This window comes from Aythya fuligula, chromosome 20, assembly GCF_009819795.1.
Source record: "Aythya fuligula isolate bAytFul2 chromosome 20, bAytFul2.pri, whole genome shotgun sequence".
Taxonomy (NCBI): Eukaryota; Metazoa; Chordata; class Aves; order Anseriformes; family Anatidae; genus Aythya; species Aythya fuligula.
Genome location: NC_045578.1, coordinates 4,070,960 through 4,086,725, shown reverse-complemented (window position 1 = coordinate 4,086,725; position 15,766 = coordinate 4,070,960). Strand labels below are relative to the sequence as shown.

At 53.5% G+C, this 15,766-nt stretch overlaps 1 protein-coding gene across 5 annotated transcripts in view; it reads right to left on the bottom strand.

Annotated features, from left to right (window-relative positions):
* The window catches only part of CAMKK1 (calcium/calmodulin dependent protein kinase kinase 1), an 85,866-nt gene that overhangs the window by 19,011 nt on the left and 51,089 nt on the right, over nucleotides 1-15,766 (bottom strand). For all 5 annotated transcript variants that reach the window (XM_032200855.1, XM_032200856.1, XM_032200859.1 and 2 more), the window contains 3 exons: nucleotides 14,716-14,804; nucleotides 1,729-1,928; nucleotides 921-974 (listed from right to left, as the gene is read on the bottom strand). In XM_032200855.1, coding sequence (XP_032056746.1) covers nucleotides 921-974; nucleotides 1,729-1,928; nucleotides 14,716-14,804 — 343 coding nt within the window. The remainder of the gene's footprint in view (nucleotides 1-920; nucleotides 975-1,728; nucleotides 1,929-14,715; nucleotides 14,805-15,766) is intronic.

The following is a 15,766-nucleotide window of genomic DNA, read 5'->3' as shown; positions in this document are numbered from 1 at the left end:
ACTCTGTGTGCGCTACCTGGACTTCACACAGAGATGGAAATGAGTAAAACCTCTCCTCGCACAAATTGGTTTGTTCATTTAAAAAAAATGCAGAAGAACAGCAGAGGGACCTAACAGATCCAGAACCTAACTGTGACACCCCCTCAGCTCATAGGTAAGTAATATAATCACAAGATTATATCAGAATATAAAAACAATGTTTGCACCTCAGGATTTGGCCCAAGACATTACAGACACAGCTCAGAGACCGTTTTCCACCCTGGCTTAGTTCAGCAGTACCACACCAGCAATGGAGATAGTTGTGCCTCTGCTGCCTTCTCCAGGCACTTTTACCCCTGAGCTGAATGCTTTATGCCCGTGTGCTGTGATCTGCTGGGGTCCTTGCTGGGACAGGAGGTTCAGCGACACACCTGCATACGGGCACCACACACACCTGCCTTGCTGCTCGTCCTGGGAGCGAGCGGGTGGGATTGGGAGCTTGTGACCACCGGCGAGGGGAAGGCCGTGACAGGACATGCAATTTGCCGAAGCCAAACCGGGCTCCATCTGGCCCAACACAGCTCTGGCAGACAAAGCTTCCTGTAATCTGTTTTGCTGAAGCGCTCTGCAGTGGCTTGGGATTAAATTCATGCCTCCCTCCACACTTTTTCTGGCTTGTTTCTGAACACAGGCAATCCAGACAGCCCCCCACAAGCCGCTGTTTGTGCTACCAGTGCTGCTCTGGGCTTGTAGCACGAACAACTGCTGAGTTAAGCGGGCTAGAAACCCCTTCTCACAGGCAGGGCGATTTGGGATAACTGGAGCTTGCGGAAAGTAGGGCTTTGCTCCTAACATTTGCCTTTATTTGGAAAGGAATGAGTCAAAAGACAGGCGGGCAGGCACTGCCAGGCAGGGCCAAGAGCATCTGAGAGCCAGCTTACCTTCCCGTAAACAAAGCAGTACAGGGTGATCCCCATGGCCCATACATCAAGTGCCTGAAAGAGAGCAAGGGCAGGCAGTAAATTAGATGCAAGCCAGAGATGATCTGAACGGGATGGATTTTCCCACTGACTCACAGAAGATTATTTGTACACGTTTAGCTTTTACTATGCTGAATTTAATCACAGAGTCTCTCTGAAACTGGGCTCCTAAAGGCAGCTATAACTGTCCTGGGGGAAGGGCACTGTGCCGGGCCACACGCTGACACCCCTGTCCTCACCACAAGGGCAGTGACCAGCTAGCAGCCCCTTGTTCTTACAGGATAAAACAGTTCAAGGCTGAACCTCAATGAGGAGCTGAACCTCAAGCCTTCTTCTGAGAAAACAAAAAGCCCCAAATCAAACCACTGGCCCCTGTTCCCACACCTGCATCACAGCATTCACCGGTGCTCCTCACTTTCAGGGTACCACGACATGATGTTGGTGACCAGCTCCCCTCTTTGAATTTTGACTGTTTTGGTAAGGAACGGGAAGTTTTGGCCCCTCTTTGGGCAGGGGAAGGGTCCTGCTGGACTCAAACCCACCTCCTGTCTCAACAAGAGCCTGCAAAGTCCATCTACCCACTGCACAGAACAACTGATGGGAGTTTTTCCTAACCTGAGCACAGAATTAGAGGTTTGATTTACTTAATAACAACCCCAGTCTGCAGCACAGTCCCTGGGTGGACAACACAAAGGGTGCAGGCGTGGTGCTGCCCTCTGTGCTGTGTCTGAGGGGTCCTGGGCATCTCTGGCTGCGAGTAGAGACTTACCTTTCCACTGAAACTTTTGCCAGTGTCTGAAATGGCCTCTGGTGCCATGAAGGCTGGCGTCCCTGCTGTGCTGGAGAGCTGGGCGTCGTTCCCTTCAAACTGGTTACTGACTCCAAAATCCGCGATTTTGACGTGCCCGTCGTCTCCTAAGAGCAAGTTGGAAGGCTTGATGTCCCGGTGAATGATCTTCTGGTAGTGCACTAAAAAAAAAAGACAGCAGAATGGGCTGCGGCAGGAAACACACCCACAGGACACCTTGCCAGGGGGATGCAAATAGCAGTGCAGGCCCACACATCCCTGAAAGGTGCCGCTGTGTAGGCACGTAGGATGGAGCACAGGTGCTATTTGCTCGAGTTATTCCTTTCTAGTGCCTCGCTGGGATGTTCACCAGAGCATAACGCTCAGAGAAATACAGCTGTCACCAGCAATTGCACAAAAAACCCACGCGTGAGCCCAGAAACAACCCAAGCAGTGCAGAGCAGAGAAGCGAATCGTTCAAACCTTGCAGATTTGTGTGGCTTCACTGGACCAGATGATGGGCCAGGCAGCCTGCAGTATTAAAGACTGATGGGCTCCAGGTAGAGAGGCTAATTTTCAAGTCACTTAATTCAAAGCTGCGGTGCCGTAAAGCTAAGCAAAAGGAGCAGAACCACAGGCCCGGAGGAGATATTTAGGCAAAATGTGACAACTGGCAGCCAGCACCGAGGCTGGACAACTCAGAAATCACGGGGTGCTTCCAGGTCGAAAGACAGCTCTGAGCATGGAGCAATCCTCAGCTGCTTGGTGCCAGCACGCCAGAAAAGGCAGGTTCTCTCCAGCCATATATCGTAATGAGGTGAGCAAATAAGCTTAATTATTTAGTTTTTGCATCATCCCAAATCTCCACTACTGCTCTCTGGCCCCTTTTCACCCAGACCCACGGCCAAACCTCTGCCCCGGAGCCCTTGCTAAGCACAGGCTGTTCCCACGCGTGCCTCTCGCTCTGCGGGGCTGCCTCAAAGCCTCCAGCTCTGTCCCAGCTCCAGGAGGTCAACTGCAGGCACCAGCGGACCTGCTTGTACACCCAAAATGAAATAAACCCTTGCAAAGAGCTTGGAGGCCGAGACACACTGAAAATGAAAAAAAAAAAAAATAATAATAATCCCTCTCCTTACAAGCTAGCCGGGAAGCAATATTGCAGCTGCAATAAAGCCATCGGTGGGAAGATGCAGCGGGGAGTTGTAGGGAAGTGGCTGACTTCTCATGAACACGGAGAGAAAATTTACACCAAAAAACTCTTTCAGAACATGAAGTGGCCCCAAAAGCAGAAGCGCAGAGAACACAGGGGACTTCATGGAACAGGAAAAGAAATGCTCTGATCTTCACCACCTTTCCCAGGAGAACAGGACCCTGCAGCCTCCCTTGTCCCCCAGCCTCAGTTCCCACTTTCACGTTTCTTTTGTCAAGTTTTGGTTGTGGTTTCACAGCTGCCCATAAGCATTTTTCGTTTCTTGTAGGAACCATGCAATTGTTTGGGGGGGAATGCTGGCCTAACCCTTCTCACAAAGCCGGCCAGCACGCTGCCACAAAGGCAGCCTGCCCCCAGAGCACCCCAGCTTGTGCTTCGGGAGCACGAATGAACTCCCCCAGCTGCTCGGCTCGTCCCAAGGCAGCTTCCAGCAGCCACGTCTGGGGAGGGGAAGGCAGGAGGGGTGCTTACAGCCCCTCTGCAGGGACCTCTTTGGAGTCTGAAGCACTGCTGATAGGTGCCACCCCTGGCACATGACAAAAAGCCTCAAAGCCAGGCAGAGACCTAGGCTCACCTTCACATAACTCATCCTGGCAGCACACCGAGGCTGGATGGGTGATGTTTGGGCCAGCAGCACAAACCCACAGGTTCAGTGGGATGCTCCGTCCCTAAGAGCTGAGCTCGAGCCGCAGCAGAAAAAAGCTGGCTGGAGAGCCTCAGCTGACAGCTCTGGTGGCTACAGCCTCTTCCAGATGTGCAGCAGCTCCGTGCTCGTGCTGTGAGGCAGTTAGCGTTGTACCAGCCTGGCTAGGCAGTCAGGATAAACAGCGAACACCCTGTAACAGCAGCAATTACGAGCAGACATCTGCTGCGCAGCACGGCTGGTGGCAGGCTGACATTTCCTTATGGTAATTGAGGGAGAGCAAAAAAGGAGAAAACGAGGAGGGGGGAGAAGCGACGTTTCCCTTCAGGGAATGGTGAGCTGCCTCTCATGCAGGTGTCTGGGTGAAGGCTGCTGAGGAACACGCCTGGCACCACAGAGCTGAGCTTCCCAACGCCTCCAAATACACAGGGCAGAAAAACGCAGGGACCACAGAAGCTCACCTCTGGTCTGAACACGGAAGGATTCACACAAGGGAAGCAGCTACGCTGAAATTTGTATCGTTTTCCTCCCCCCTGTACTATTTAGCTCATAAAACACCCTCCCTGCCTTTGTGCAGCCCCATGCACTCAGGAGCTGTGGGCTCCTGCCGGCTGCTCTGTGCTTGTTCAGCGCCCGCCTCGGTCCGGGCACTGCAGCAACACGGACGCGGAGCGAAGAGCTGGGAAGCCAGCCTCTGCTACAACCACAGCCGAACACGAGGGGCAGTGACCATTTGTGCCTTCAGGACAGAACCTCCACGTGCTCATCGTGAGCTTTAGGGACAGGGACAGTCCCTACAGGAGCAGAGCCCAGCCCAACGCACCCCGTGCTGCTCTGCCGTGAGGTGTGGGTGACAGCGACGCAGCTCTCGTGCCAGCTGGCCTGAAAAACTTGAGCTATCCACGGAGCCTCGCTGCTGCCTGCCTTGTGCAGGGGAAGAGCTGTGAAGAGAGAGGGACAGGAATTGGGCACCGAGCACCGGCTGCTGTAAGTGAATGAGGCTGCTTCACAGCTACTAACGTGAACAACATCAGCTCACATCTGCCAGGAAATGATCTGCTATGGAGCTGCTAACCTGAGGAAGGCAACTTAAAATCCCCTTTCTGCTCTGAAGAAGCACAGTTCTTGAAGTCCTCGGCAGGTTACAGCAGGGCTGGGAGGAGGCAGAGCAGCCACGCCGTGGGACATCCCTGCGGGGACACAGGCACTGCTGCCACACGATGTGAGAGGAGCCAGCAGGTCCTTATTAAACCGGTGAGATCCGTGTTTCCAGTCCAGCATGCAGAGGAAACGGTGCTGTTATCCCTGCAGAACTGCAGAGGGAGAGCTACGCACCTCAGAAATAAAACCCAAGCACTAACAGTGCCCTCCAGGCTGCCAGGAACAGCACAGGAGGGACAACGCTGCGAGGAGCACACAGCTCGCTGAGCCACCCTCGGGCAGCTGAAAGCCACAGACAGTCAGAACGGAGCGAAAAGCCACCCCCAGCACACACCAACCCTCTCATTTCACCAGCCCGAGGTGTCTGGGAGCAACTTTCCCCCCCAGCAGATCAAGAGCAGCAGGGCTGAAAGGCAGCCTCATTAAAACCACTGCTGAGTGTCACTGGAGGGCAGGACGGAGACCCCAGGAGCACCCTGCTTGTCCTGGTCCTCAGCATTAAGGGCATGTTTGGACATCGCTGCAAGCAAGCAGGAGCTAGGCTGCATCGGGCTCAGTGCGGAAGAAAAAGCGATTTCAACATCTACATAAAAACCCCAAATGTGCTTCAGAGGAACGTAACTTTCATTATCAGCTTCGCTGGTATCTGTACTGCTGCACCTCAACCTGTTCCATGAGAGCCTGGGGATTTCTTTTTATTTTTTTTAAATCATCCCAGGACCTCCCCTTAGTGCCCTCCCTGGGTGCTGTGTAAGGACCATCCCGTTGCTGCTCCCCGCCACGCCACGTACCATGCACAAGGGGGGCACCAACAGCCAAAACACAGCGGTTCCCATGTACAGGTCCTTGTCTGCATCCTTCCTGAAGCTGAAATCGATGCAGAACTGCTGAAAGCAGAGCTGGCGAAAGCACAGAGCTTCGCTGAAGTCGCTTCGACACACTGCTGAAACCATCCCTGCCGTTGCTGTTGTCTGGAAATGATTTTGCCCTTAAAAGCAGAGGCCAGCAGCTCGCTGTGCCGACTTCCCTAGGCCCCAGGCTGCCCTGCACTTGCCGTGCTGACAGACCCAATTCAGAGAAATCAATACTGCTCCATAATGAAAACGAAGCCATGTCAGATATTACCGAGCCCTCAGGCCAGAGGCTGATTCTGGAGCACTCTGATAAATCTGGTTTATTAGAGCCATCCTTCACTTCTGTGGAAAGGTAACAGTATTGCAGGCCTATCTGCATCTGGAGAGCTACCCCATGGGTTTGTAGAGCATCTCCTAGGCAAAGACCTCAAAGTGCACCAGAAATACCTGCCTGCTGAGCCTCACAGAGCTGGCACGACAGGGGAGGGCGCATGTGCTATGCTTCCACCATGACTTGTGTTAGCGAGGCTGGCCACAACCCAAAGCTGGACTTGGTCAAACCCTAAAGGCCAAGGGGGAGCTCAAAGGTAACAGAAATCACCCCTAAAAGTCAAGCCTGGAAAGCAGAAGCAGTAAAAAAGCAGCCGGGGCTTCCCGAGAAGGTGCCTGTGACCTGCGGCTGACCCAGCATGGATCCTCTGCAAGCCTCTCCAGCTGCACCGGCATCACTCAAAGCCTCCCAACAGTTCCAGCCAGCCCGCACCCACTTCTCCCTTATTTATATCAGCCCCCCACACACGGTATCTCACCTTGGTCCTGTACCACAAGGAGGAATTCCTTCAAGAGGCTGCTGCAGCTGCCTGGCTGTGCTCTGCCATCAGAGGGCTCCAAGCCTGCAAGCACTCCGGGTGCTGAAGCTCTGGGAGGGAATCTGTAGTTCGGGCTACACAACATGCCCTCTTAGGGCACGCTTTTGGCACATGCTGAATGTCACCTCCATGAAAAGCCAGCGGGTGAGGTGGGAACAGTGGTAAAGGCAAGCACAGGCTTACGTGGCTCTGATCTGGGTGGGCAGCCCTGCAGCACCACGCCTGCGCTCCTCAGGGCCAGCACCAACCAAACCAAATCCCGCAGAAGCCCAGCACTGCCACTGCCATCACTGCTGCTCACTCCCCTTGGTGGGACACGCCAGCTTTTTTTGCAGCATGGAAGAAATCCTCCTTGTTTCCAGATACCACAGGCAATTCAGAGATGGAACAGGCTGTCCTTTTATTTCAGAAGCAAATACCTGGGACCTGCCTGCCTATAAACAGCCAGAGAAGACCAGGGGGAAGCAGAGACAGCAGTGCTGGGAGAAGAGAAATAAGAGATTGTCCCCTGGCCCTTTTCAGAAAGGTGCCTTTCACTGCATTTCCTTCTGGAAACCTCAGGGCTCCAGCACATTAATACTAAGTTGCTAAAAGCCCATTTACAAATTATATATATAAAACTTTGCAATGCACTGACACATCCTGCAATTTGCTGAGGCTGATGCTGAATTATACTTGATTAGAAACAGAATCCTGCTCCCATCCAAGGGCAAGAGCAACCCATATGGTGCTACTGCAGAATCTGCTTAGTATTACGCTCACATCACTCCTGGAGCAAAGAAATGATTTAACACCCTCCCAGGGAAGCTGCTGCAGGATCCAGAGCCTAAACCAGAGGCTGCTCTTTGAGGTGAGCCTCTTGGCTTGTCTGCAGAGCTCTGCACAGAGCCAGGGGAATGGATGCAGTGGGCTGTTTCCTTCCCCGACTCCGCTCACTTCAGGGGTCCTGTTTGGGGGATAAGGTGGGGATCCTGGGCCTGATTTTCCCTATTCACCACTTTGCCACTGGCCTCTTGCTGCATCCATCAAACCTCTGTCACTTCAATGTGTTGCTGGCCAAGGCCTTTAAAGTAGAGCCTGCCGGATGAGTCCCAGTGCCCTGCTGGTTTGAGGGAGGGATCCTCAGCCCTCCCAGCTGGGGCAGCGTGTTATGGGGTCACTCAGGCTGCTTTTACACCTCTCCTCTAACCACATTAGCACGTTTGTATCTAGACATAGCTGCCCTGCCCGTGACAAAACACAAACCTGTCCCCCTCCTGGTGGTGTCACTCACAACACCCAGCTCCCCGCAGCTCAGAAGCTGCCCCTCGACACGCTGGGCACGAAGGGGGCACCAACCTGTGCAGGCACCATGCAGGGACGGGGAGGGAGCAGGTCCCCAGCTCACCCAGGAAGGAGGCACAGCTGGGTTAAGGAGCTCGCTGGGAGGTCACAGGAGAGCACAGCAGGCTGGGAACCCACCGGAGCTCCATCACGGGTTGGTGATGGAACAAATCTCTGCTGGGCATTGCCGACACAAGGCCTGTGGAGCTCACCCCTAAGAGCCAAACAGCCCAAATCCATCTACAGCACTGCCGCCTGATAGCCCCTACCTCTGGCTCACATTGCAGTCAATATCCTTCAGAAGCCAGAAGCCTGTGTTTACTTGGCTGCTGATTTATTTGCTTAACTTTCCTTTTAAGATAATGGAAATTAGACTCACAGATTGATGATTGAGTAGATTGAGTCTTATCTCAGGACAGGTGGCTTTGATCAGCGTGTCAGGCATCTCGTTATTGCTCCAGGCTTAGCACACTGGGACTGGAGCTTCCCAGGCATTTGTACGGGTGTGCAGCAGAGAACTGATCCTGGAGAGGTAACTTCCCGATGCCTCTAGCTGTGTAAGCAACCCTCCCTTGAACCCAGTCGCTCATACAAGCATTCCTCTGCACGCAGGCCCAGAACTGCTACCCTTAGCATCCCTAGGCACAGTGGCAGCAGGGAAATTGTGCTTTTTCTACAGAACGTGGCAGAAAATATTTTTTTCTTCCCCTCAGCCACGCTGACAGCAATTGCTTCAGCTTCTCATGAGCCAGACGGAGTAATTAGCTTGCAGCTAAATAGCAGAAGGGATGGCCTCTGTGCTTCATCCTGACTATGCGAGTCAGCAGGGTTTTCCCCTGGGTCACGCTTGCGTGCTTGCTCTGTGCTAAGTGGCTGCTCCTGGCTATTGTCAGGGCTGGGCTCAGACCTTCCGTTTGCTTATTCTTATGCTTTACTAAACAAAAGGCTCTTACTAAATAAAACTACTCCTGTCCCAGTCCTGAACCCAAACTGGGATACCCCTGGCTCACCTCTCATCACTTCTCCCCCGTACCTCTCCTGCAGCTCAGCGTCCACCTCCCACCGCTGGAGAAGAGTTTCAGGTGTCTGCTCCTCGTGGTGAACCAACTGCCTGCTCACAACAAGAAAAACATTTCTTGCCAGCAGACAGCAGCCTAACAACGGCAGAAAACCCTCCCATTACACGCTTCACCTGTACTTCCACTGGTCAGCTGCCAGAGCACAGCGGCATCACGCCAAACACTTCAGCAAACTCCCCGTGGGGTTCTTAAATATCCGTCACCCTGAGTCAGCCCAGAAGGAAACTTCACTGCCTTCAAGAAGTGCAGCCTGTATTTGGCTATCACCACAGCCAAGCTATCGGGAGCAAAGCAGTGAGCAGAGCACAGCAGGACACCTGGCCTTGTCTGGGAAAACTGCAGGCGTTAATGGGGGGAGGGAGACAGTAAATCCTCGTTAGCATTTTCAGCTACGTTTACTGTAGAAACTCTGAAATTCCGTAGTGCTGTCATTAATAAGGCCTGGGGGGCTCAGGATCGCTAGCTTTTCCTAATGGATGCTCAAGGGCTGGCAGGACGCTTGGCTTTGCAACACTGGTTGAAGAGATAAAGACTCTGCAGCCCCCAAAAGACACCCCTGACGCAAGACGTGATGGAGGTCTATAAAACCAGGGGGGCATGGGCAGGGCGAGATCCTTTCTGTTCGCTCCTGGTACCAGCTGAAACCTGCAGGAGCAGACTCAGAGCCAGGAAGGGGCCGCTTCCCGCAGCGTGTAAGCAGGTAGCAGATGCTGGAGATTTACACAAGCTTAAAAAGGGACCGAACACATTAGTGGAAAAAAAAAAACATCACAGGCTGTTAGATAAAAAACCAATCTCTGGCTGAGGAAATGCCCGAGCCACGGGTGCTGGGAGCCCAGCCTTACGCCTGCCTGGCTGAGCACGGGTCTGGGTGCAAGGCACCTCGGCTGACCCCATACAGCTGCCCGGCCCTGCAGAGCTCCCCGCTCACCGTCCGGCCTTTGGGACTGACCCTGCCGTGGCTGTGACTCCTCCAGGGACTCCTCCCCTCCCAGCACATCCATTCCTGCTGAGTCTCACTGGGAACGCGACATTTGCCTTTCCAGGAGGGAGACTGAAGCTTAAATAACCCCAGATAAGTTACAAGAGGGAAGGGAGGTAACTGCACGGATCCCCAGTTCAGAGCCACTTAGGCACACGCTGTACTTAACGACATGGATAATCCAGCAAAATTTTTCTACCCAAAACACTTAAGTACGTTCTTAAATTACCACTCCAGGGGCACTTACAACACACTGCCTCCACGCTTCACGAGGGTGCCTTCAGCACCATCGGTACTGGGGAAGTCTTGCCAGCAGGAGGAGGAGCACTTTCCTTTTTGGGCCCGTTTCACTAGGATGTGAATTAAAGCGTGCACGTACCTAAATGACTCCTGAAGCAGTCTGCACAGAGCACAGGTTTAGGACACGCACAAAACCACAAGAGGTGAACTGGCAACGTTACCACACTTCAGCTTAAAATATTTTCCCAGCAGCTTAGGGACCGGAGGAAGGGACACTGACGTGGGCACACCTCCCCTCCTCTCAGACCTTGATGGTTCAATGAGGCTGAGGCCGTGCTTATAAGCAGAGTGCACTTCCTAGCATGAAACCTACTACAAATAGAAGCCCAGCTGATAAAGCAAGGTGGCCCTGTGCCATCCCAGGCTGAGGGGCTTTCCCAAGAAGCCTGGCTCTGCTTGGGGCGTCCCTCCCTGCCTCTCAGGAGCCTACAACCCACAGACTTCCCACCTGCTCTCATCACACTGACCCATCTCCTCCAGATGCTTCTCCCCAGGGCTGCTGAACCAACAGGCAAGCGTCATGAGCAGCCTGCTCCCTGCAGACAGGCAGTGACTGTGCACCACCCCCTGCAGTTGTGAAGCCCAGCGCCCATTTCCCACCTGCCTGGCCTCTGCAGCCACTTCCCTGCACCGCACACGGCCTGGATTAATGCAGGCTCCGACAGGAAGCCACTTTGCAGCTGCTAATTTAATAAAAACCCAGCCAGCAAGGCTGCATTTGCTGCTGTGACGCCTGCGAGCTTCTAGCAGCTGCATGGTTATCGACTCCCCCAAATTACCTAACAATTATGTATGCTTACATTAAAATTACCTTGCAATCTCTAGATTGCCTGGCAACACTTCTCCTTCGGCGTGCACAAACGGTGCACTTTCCCCCTGTAATTACACAATAATTGCCGTGCATTTACCCACCAGTTCTGAGACAACACCATTTTTAACTTTCATTTGCTAATAAAGTAAGTGCTTACTCAATAGCCCCAAAGGAAGCATCCCATTGTTCCCGTTGCTGTGAGTGCTTGGGCATCCTATAATTTATTGCCCAGATCCATCCTCCCTGCCTAAGGAAACACAAACTTTTTTTTTTGGCTTGTCTTCTAAACTAAACTTTCTTCCGGTGCCTACTGCAGGCGCCAGGAGCATCCAGCACACCACAGCCTGGATCTCCCTGCCGAGGCACACAGGTTCTGCTATAGCGTGAATACTGATGAGAATCAAAAAGCTGCAGTCCTTGCCCTTCAAACTCTACTGCAAAGCAGTCCTGAGCTCCCCATTCCCATTCATATATGCATTTCCACTGACTTCCTGAGATGACCTGACTGTTTATGGCAGCTTTCAGCACATGGGAGCTTCTGGCCTGTCACAGGAGAGCAAACAGTGACTGCATTCCCAGCCACCTCGCGGTGAGGTCAGACAAACCAGGTGAGGTGGTGCTGCATCTCGGTGTGGGGATGGAGCAGCGCACTGCAAACCCCCCTCCTCTGCTGTGGCAAGGTCCGTCATGCTCGTCTTGCTCCCTGCAGGTGTTTGAAACCTGCTGAACACTTTAATGAAAGCCTTGGGAAAGCGAGGGGCTGGCTCCGACTCTGGGGAGCTGCTGAGCTTGCAGGGGCCACCTGAGATTTGGCAGAACGAAGGCAGACATGGCCCGAGGCATGACAGCAGAAACTGTTCCTTTCATGTTCGACGCAGCTGCATGCTGGCTCTTTGAAAGCACACTGGAAATAATTCCCTCTCGTTTGTGAGAGAAACAAGCATTTACAGAGGTTGAGCCAGCTGAAGAACCTCTCACCTCGAAGTACAGCAGGATGCAGCACAGCTCTCCGGCTCGCAAGCGGCCGGCCTTTCACGCTTCACATGCTGCTCACTGACTGGGGACGACACCTGCTTGATTAAATGGCCTCGGCCCTCCCTGCTGGCTGCCCTGACTTCAGATTTGCCTCCAGAATCGTGCAAGTAAGCCAGATATTTTAAAAGTCGCCACGCCTGAGAGATGCCAAGCTGACCTAGGTCAGCCTCAGGGAGCTGGGCACAGCACAATTACCCCACAATTACCCCACAATTACCCCTAGGGTCAGCGCAGCCATAACCTGTGCATGGTGTAGAGAAGCTGCTGGAGGAGAGCTGAGGATGCAGCCCCCTAAAGCAGGGGCCCACCCACCCCAACATCCACCCCAACATCCACCCCAACACCCTGTCTCCTGCCAGGGTCAGTAGCTGGGGGCAGAGCTTTATGAAGGCAGATGCCACACGTACAGTACCCGTGTTCCCAGTGGCAAACTGCCTGCATCCTCCCATGGAACAGCCCTCGATTCTCCTTTCTCCTACAGAGCTGTCTCATCTCGTCTGAGCCCGTTCCGTTCTGGCACTTGCCGTCTCATCTAGCAATAAATGTCAGGGTTTAATTACCCGCTGTATGAAAGTAATTCCTTCTGTTTTCAACTTGCTGCCTAATTATTTTGTTTGCTACCCCTCGGTTCTTCCGTCAGAGAAGATTCATTCCGTGTTCACCTCTTCCCTGACACAGAGGGTTTTATAAGCCTCTCCCGTACATATCCTGTGATAATTTTCAAAACTGAAGTGCTTTGATCTCACCCCTCTGTACGGGATCATCCCGATCACCCCTTCTGTGCTATTCTCAGCTCTAGAGAGCGGTTTCTGAGACAGGCTGAGCACAACTGCACACGGCATTCACGGTATTCCCTGCTCGTATCTAAGAGCTCTTACACATCCAAACAACTGCATAATGATATTTGCTGTTTTCTTCTTTATTTCATTCCCCAAAATTCCCCAAACCCCGTTAGCTCTGGTGACTGTCACTAATGGGCTGGCATTTTGAAGAGAACTCTCCCGAATGAAGACTGAGTGAGAACAGCTCATTTGGAGCCCGTCACGATGTACATATTTTTAGTGCTGTTTCTCCCCCTCAGACATTACCCTGCATTCAGCAGCATGGATTTTTCTCTGCCATTTTACCATACCAGCACTCAGTACCATGGCATCCTCCCGCCCGTCAGCTCTAACGATGACTATCCTCAAGGAGGTATCGTCACCAGCCTCCCATGTTGCACTCCGTCCTATTTCTGGTCGTTAGGAACACATTGAACAGCCCAGGCCATGTTATGGATTCCAGTTTAACTGCACTAGTGACCTCTCTCCACTGTGTACCTACTTTCCTGATCATCTGACTAGTTGTTAATCCAGAAGAGGTCAGCCAGCCAAGACGACTTAGTTTCTCCTGATTGGATCTGTTAACAGAAGCTCATAAAGCTGCTTGGTTGTTCACGTGTGTTGTAGTGACAGGATCACCTTATCTGCATTTGTGCTGACTCCTCTGGAAAGCTAACAGATCTGTGAGGCAAGAGTTCCCTCTGGAAAAGCTCTATTGGCTCTTCCCCCTCCTACTCAGCCATCCAACCACGGCCAATTCTTTAGTCCACCAATGTTCAGAGAAACCACTCAACGGTGAGATCACCAAACACTGTGGAAAGCCACCTACAACAAAGACAGGAGAATCAAAAAATGCCGAGTGCTGTTCACCAGCACCACAACGTGCCCAGCGGGAACACGAGCTGTGGCTGCAGCCCAGACGACTCATGGGTACACCTCTCACATGAGGCTGTGCTGCATGGGGACCTTCTTCTGCAAAAGGGAAAGAAGGTTTAGGCTAGTGTGGGTGAGCAGCAGAGGATCAGAGCTGTACCTTCTGGCCTGCACACAATGCTGGTACTGAGGCTCAGAAGGAGTGGGAATGTGCAGTGCAATGTTTAGGAGCAGCAAAGGAGTAACGCCAGCAGTCAGACCACAAAGCATCACGCTCTGTGACCCTCAACCCCATGGGTGGTAGGGACGTGTCCTGCACCCATAACTGCCCAGCTCTGCTGCACGTGCTGCTTTCAGAGGCCTATTTATAGAAAAGAAAGCACCCAGCAACTTAATGGGCATCCTCCCACTGCAGGCACAGGTCACAAGAGAAGGCCAGACATGAAACCCTAATGATTTTCCAACCCTAATGATTCTATGAAACCTGCAGCACAAGGTTTGCAGCTCAGCAGTGAGCAAAAGGCACCATCCAGCAGCCTCGCAGCCCTTGCTGCAGAGCGTGAGGGGTTACACGGACACAGCAGCTCTGTCAGGGTGCACGAGGGAAGCACCAGCCAGCTCTCACTGCTGCTGCTGGGACTGCTGCCCCTGCCAAGCTGGAGACAGCGATTTGTCCCGGCTGAAGCTCCTGACTCAGTCCACGTCACTACAAATGCCTCCTTGCTAGCTCTGCCATTGCTTTCAAAGTCTATCTCCAAAAAGAGATAAGAAAAAGACAAAAGCAAGGCACTGTTTTCCCAAAGTCCTTTCCAAGGAGTGCCTGCTCCTGGCATCGGCGATACAGCCTGACAAACCCGAGCTGAGCACGGCCACCAGCTGGCACCTGCAGTCAGAGGGGACCTTGCTGGCTCATTTGCCAGCCCCCTGGTGCTGAGAGGTTTCTCCCCGGCCCAGGAGGAGGCTGACCCACGCGCTCTGTGGAGAGCCATCAGTGCTGGAGGTACTCACAGTACTCGATGCCCAGGACGATGTCTCGGAAGTAGAGCCGGGCCTGGTCCTCGCTGAAGGGCTGCTCGCTGGGCACCTCCATGACAGGCCTGTTGGGAGGAGGGAGAGCAAGGTAAGTCCTTTGCAAAACGGCAGCAACACTCACTGCTGGGGTTTTAGGCTCATTCTGCATCATTTCGGCCCCAGCAGTGAGGGATGGGCTCCCAGCAGGTCCAGGATCAAGGTCCAGGAGAGGTCCCTCCGCTTCAGACCCTCAGGGAGCTCCGAGGGCTCCTGGGACTCAGAGAGCCCGTGGGGTTTTGCCCCGCACTGCCCTGTGAGGTGTGAGCCACGAGGTCCTCACTAACACCAGGATTAACTTGCTGGTCAGCAGCTTCCCCCCTTCCCTTTGGGTGTCCCCGCATCAGCACCTTGTGCCCCCCAGCAGCCGAGCAGCAGGAGCTCAGGGCTTCGCTGCGCCGCGGGGTTCATTCTGCTCAGCAGCTTGACCCCGGACCTTGCATTTGGACACACGCCCACTGAGCAGGCTAGATTTAAGCGAGTGCTTCTCAGACACCGTCCCTGCACGTCAAACCCTGGCCAAGAAGAACCCTTCACCAAAACCCAGCTCTGGGGCTCTTCCCCTCAGCAAGCAGCAGAAAACCTGCAGAAACCTCTCTGCCCCCCTGCTGCCTTTGGCAGACGACCATCTCCCATTCACTTTTCTCTAACCACCGCCTTCCCCCCCTCCTCCTGCACATTTTTCTGCTGCTGATGTGAGCAGCAGGACCGGCAGAGCTGCTAATGGGGTCTAATTGCCTTCTGCTAGGGGCGGGCAGGCTGTGCGCGGCCAGGCAGCACGTTCCCTGGCCCCGGCTGATTACAGGAGGTTTTTTCTCCCCCTCTCCTCCAGGAGAGTCAGCAGCCCGGTCACCAGGGAGACTGGGAGCCTCTCACCAGCAACCTGCGGGAGCTGGCAGCGTGCAGGAGGCTTGTTCACGGGGCTAGAGAGAGAAACAAGCCCTTGGGGGATCTCCCCCACCCTACACTCAGCTCTCCCAACCTTGCTGTG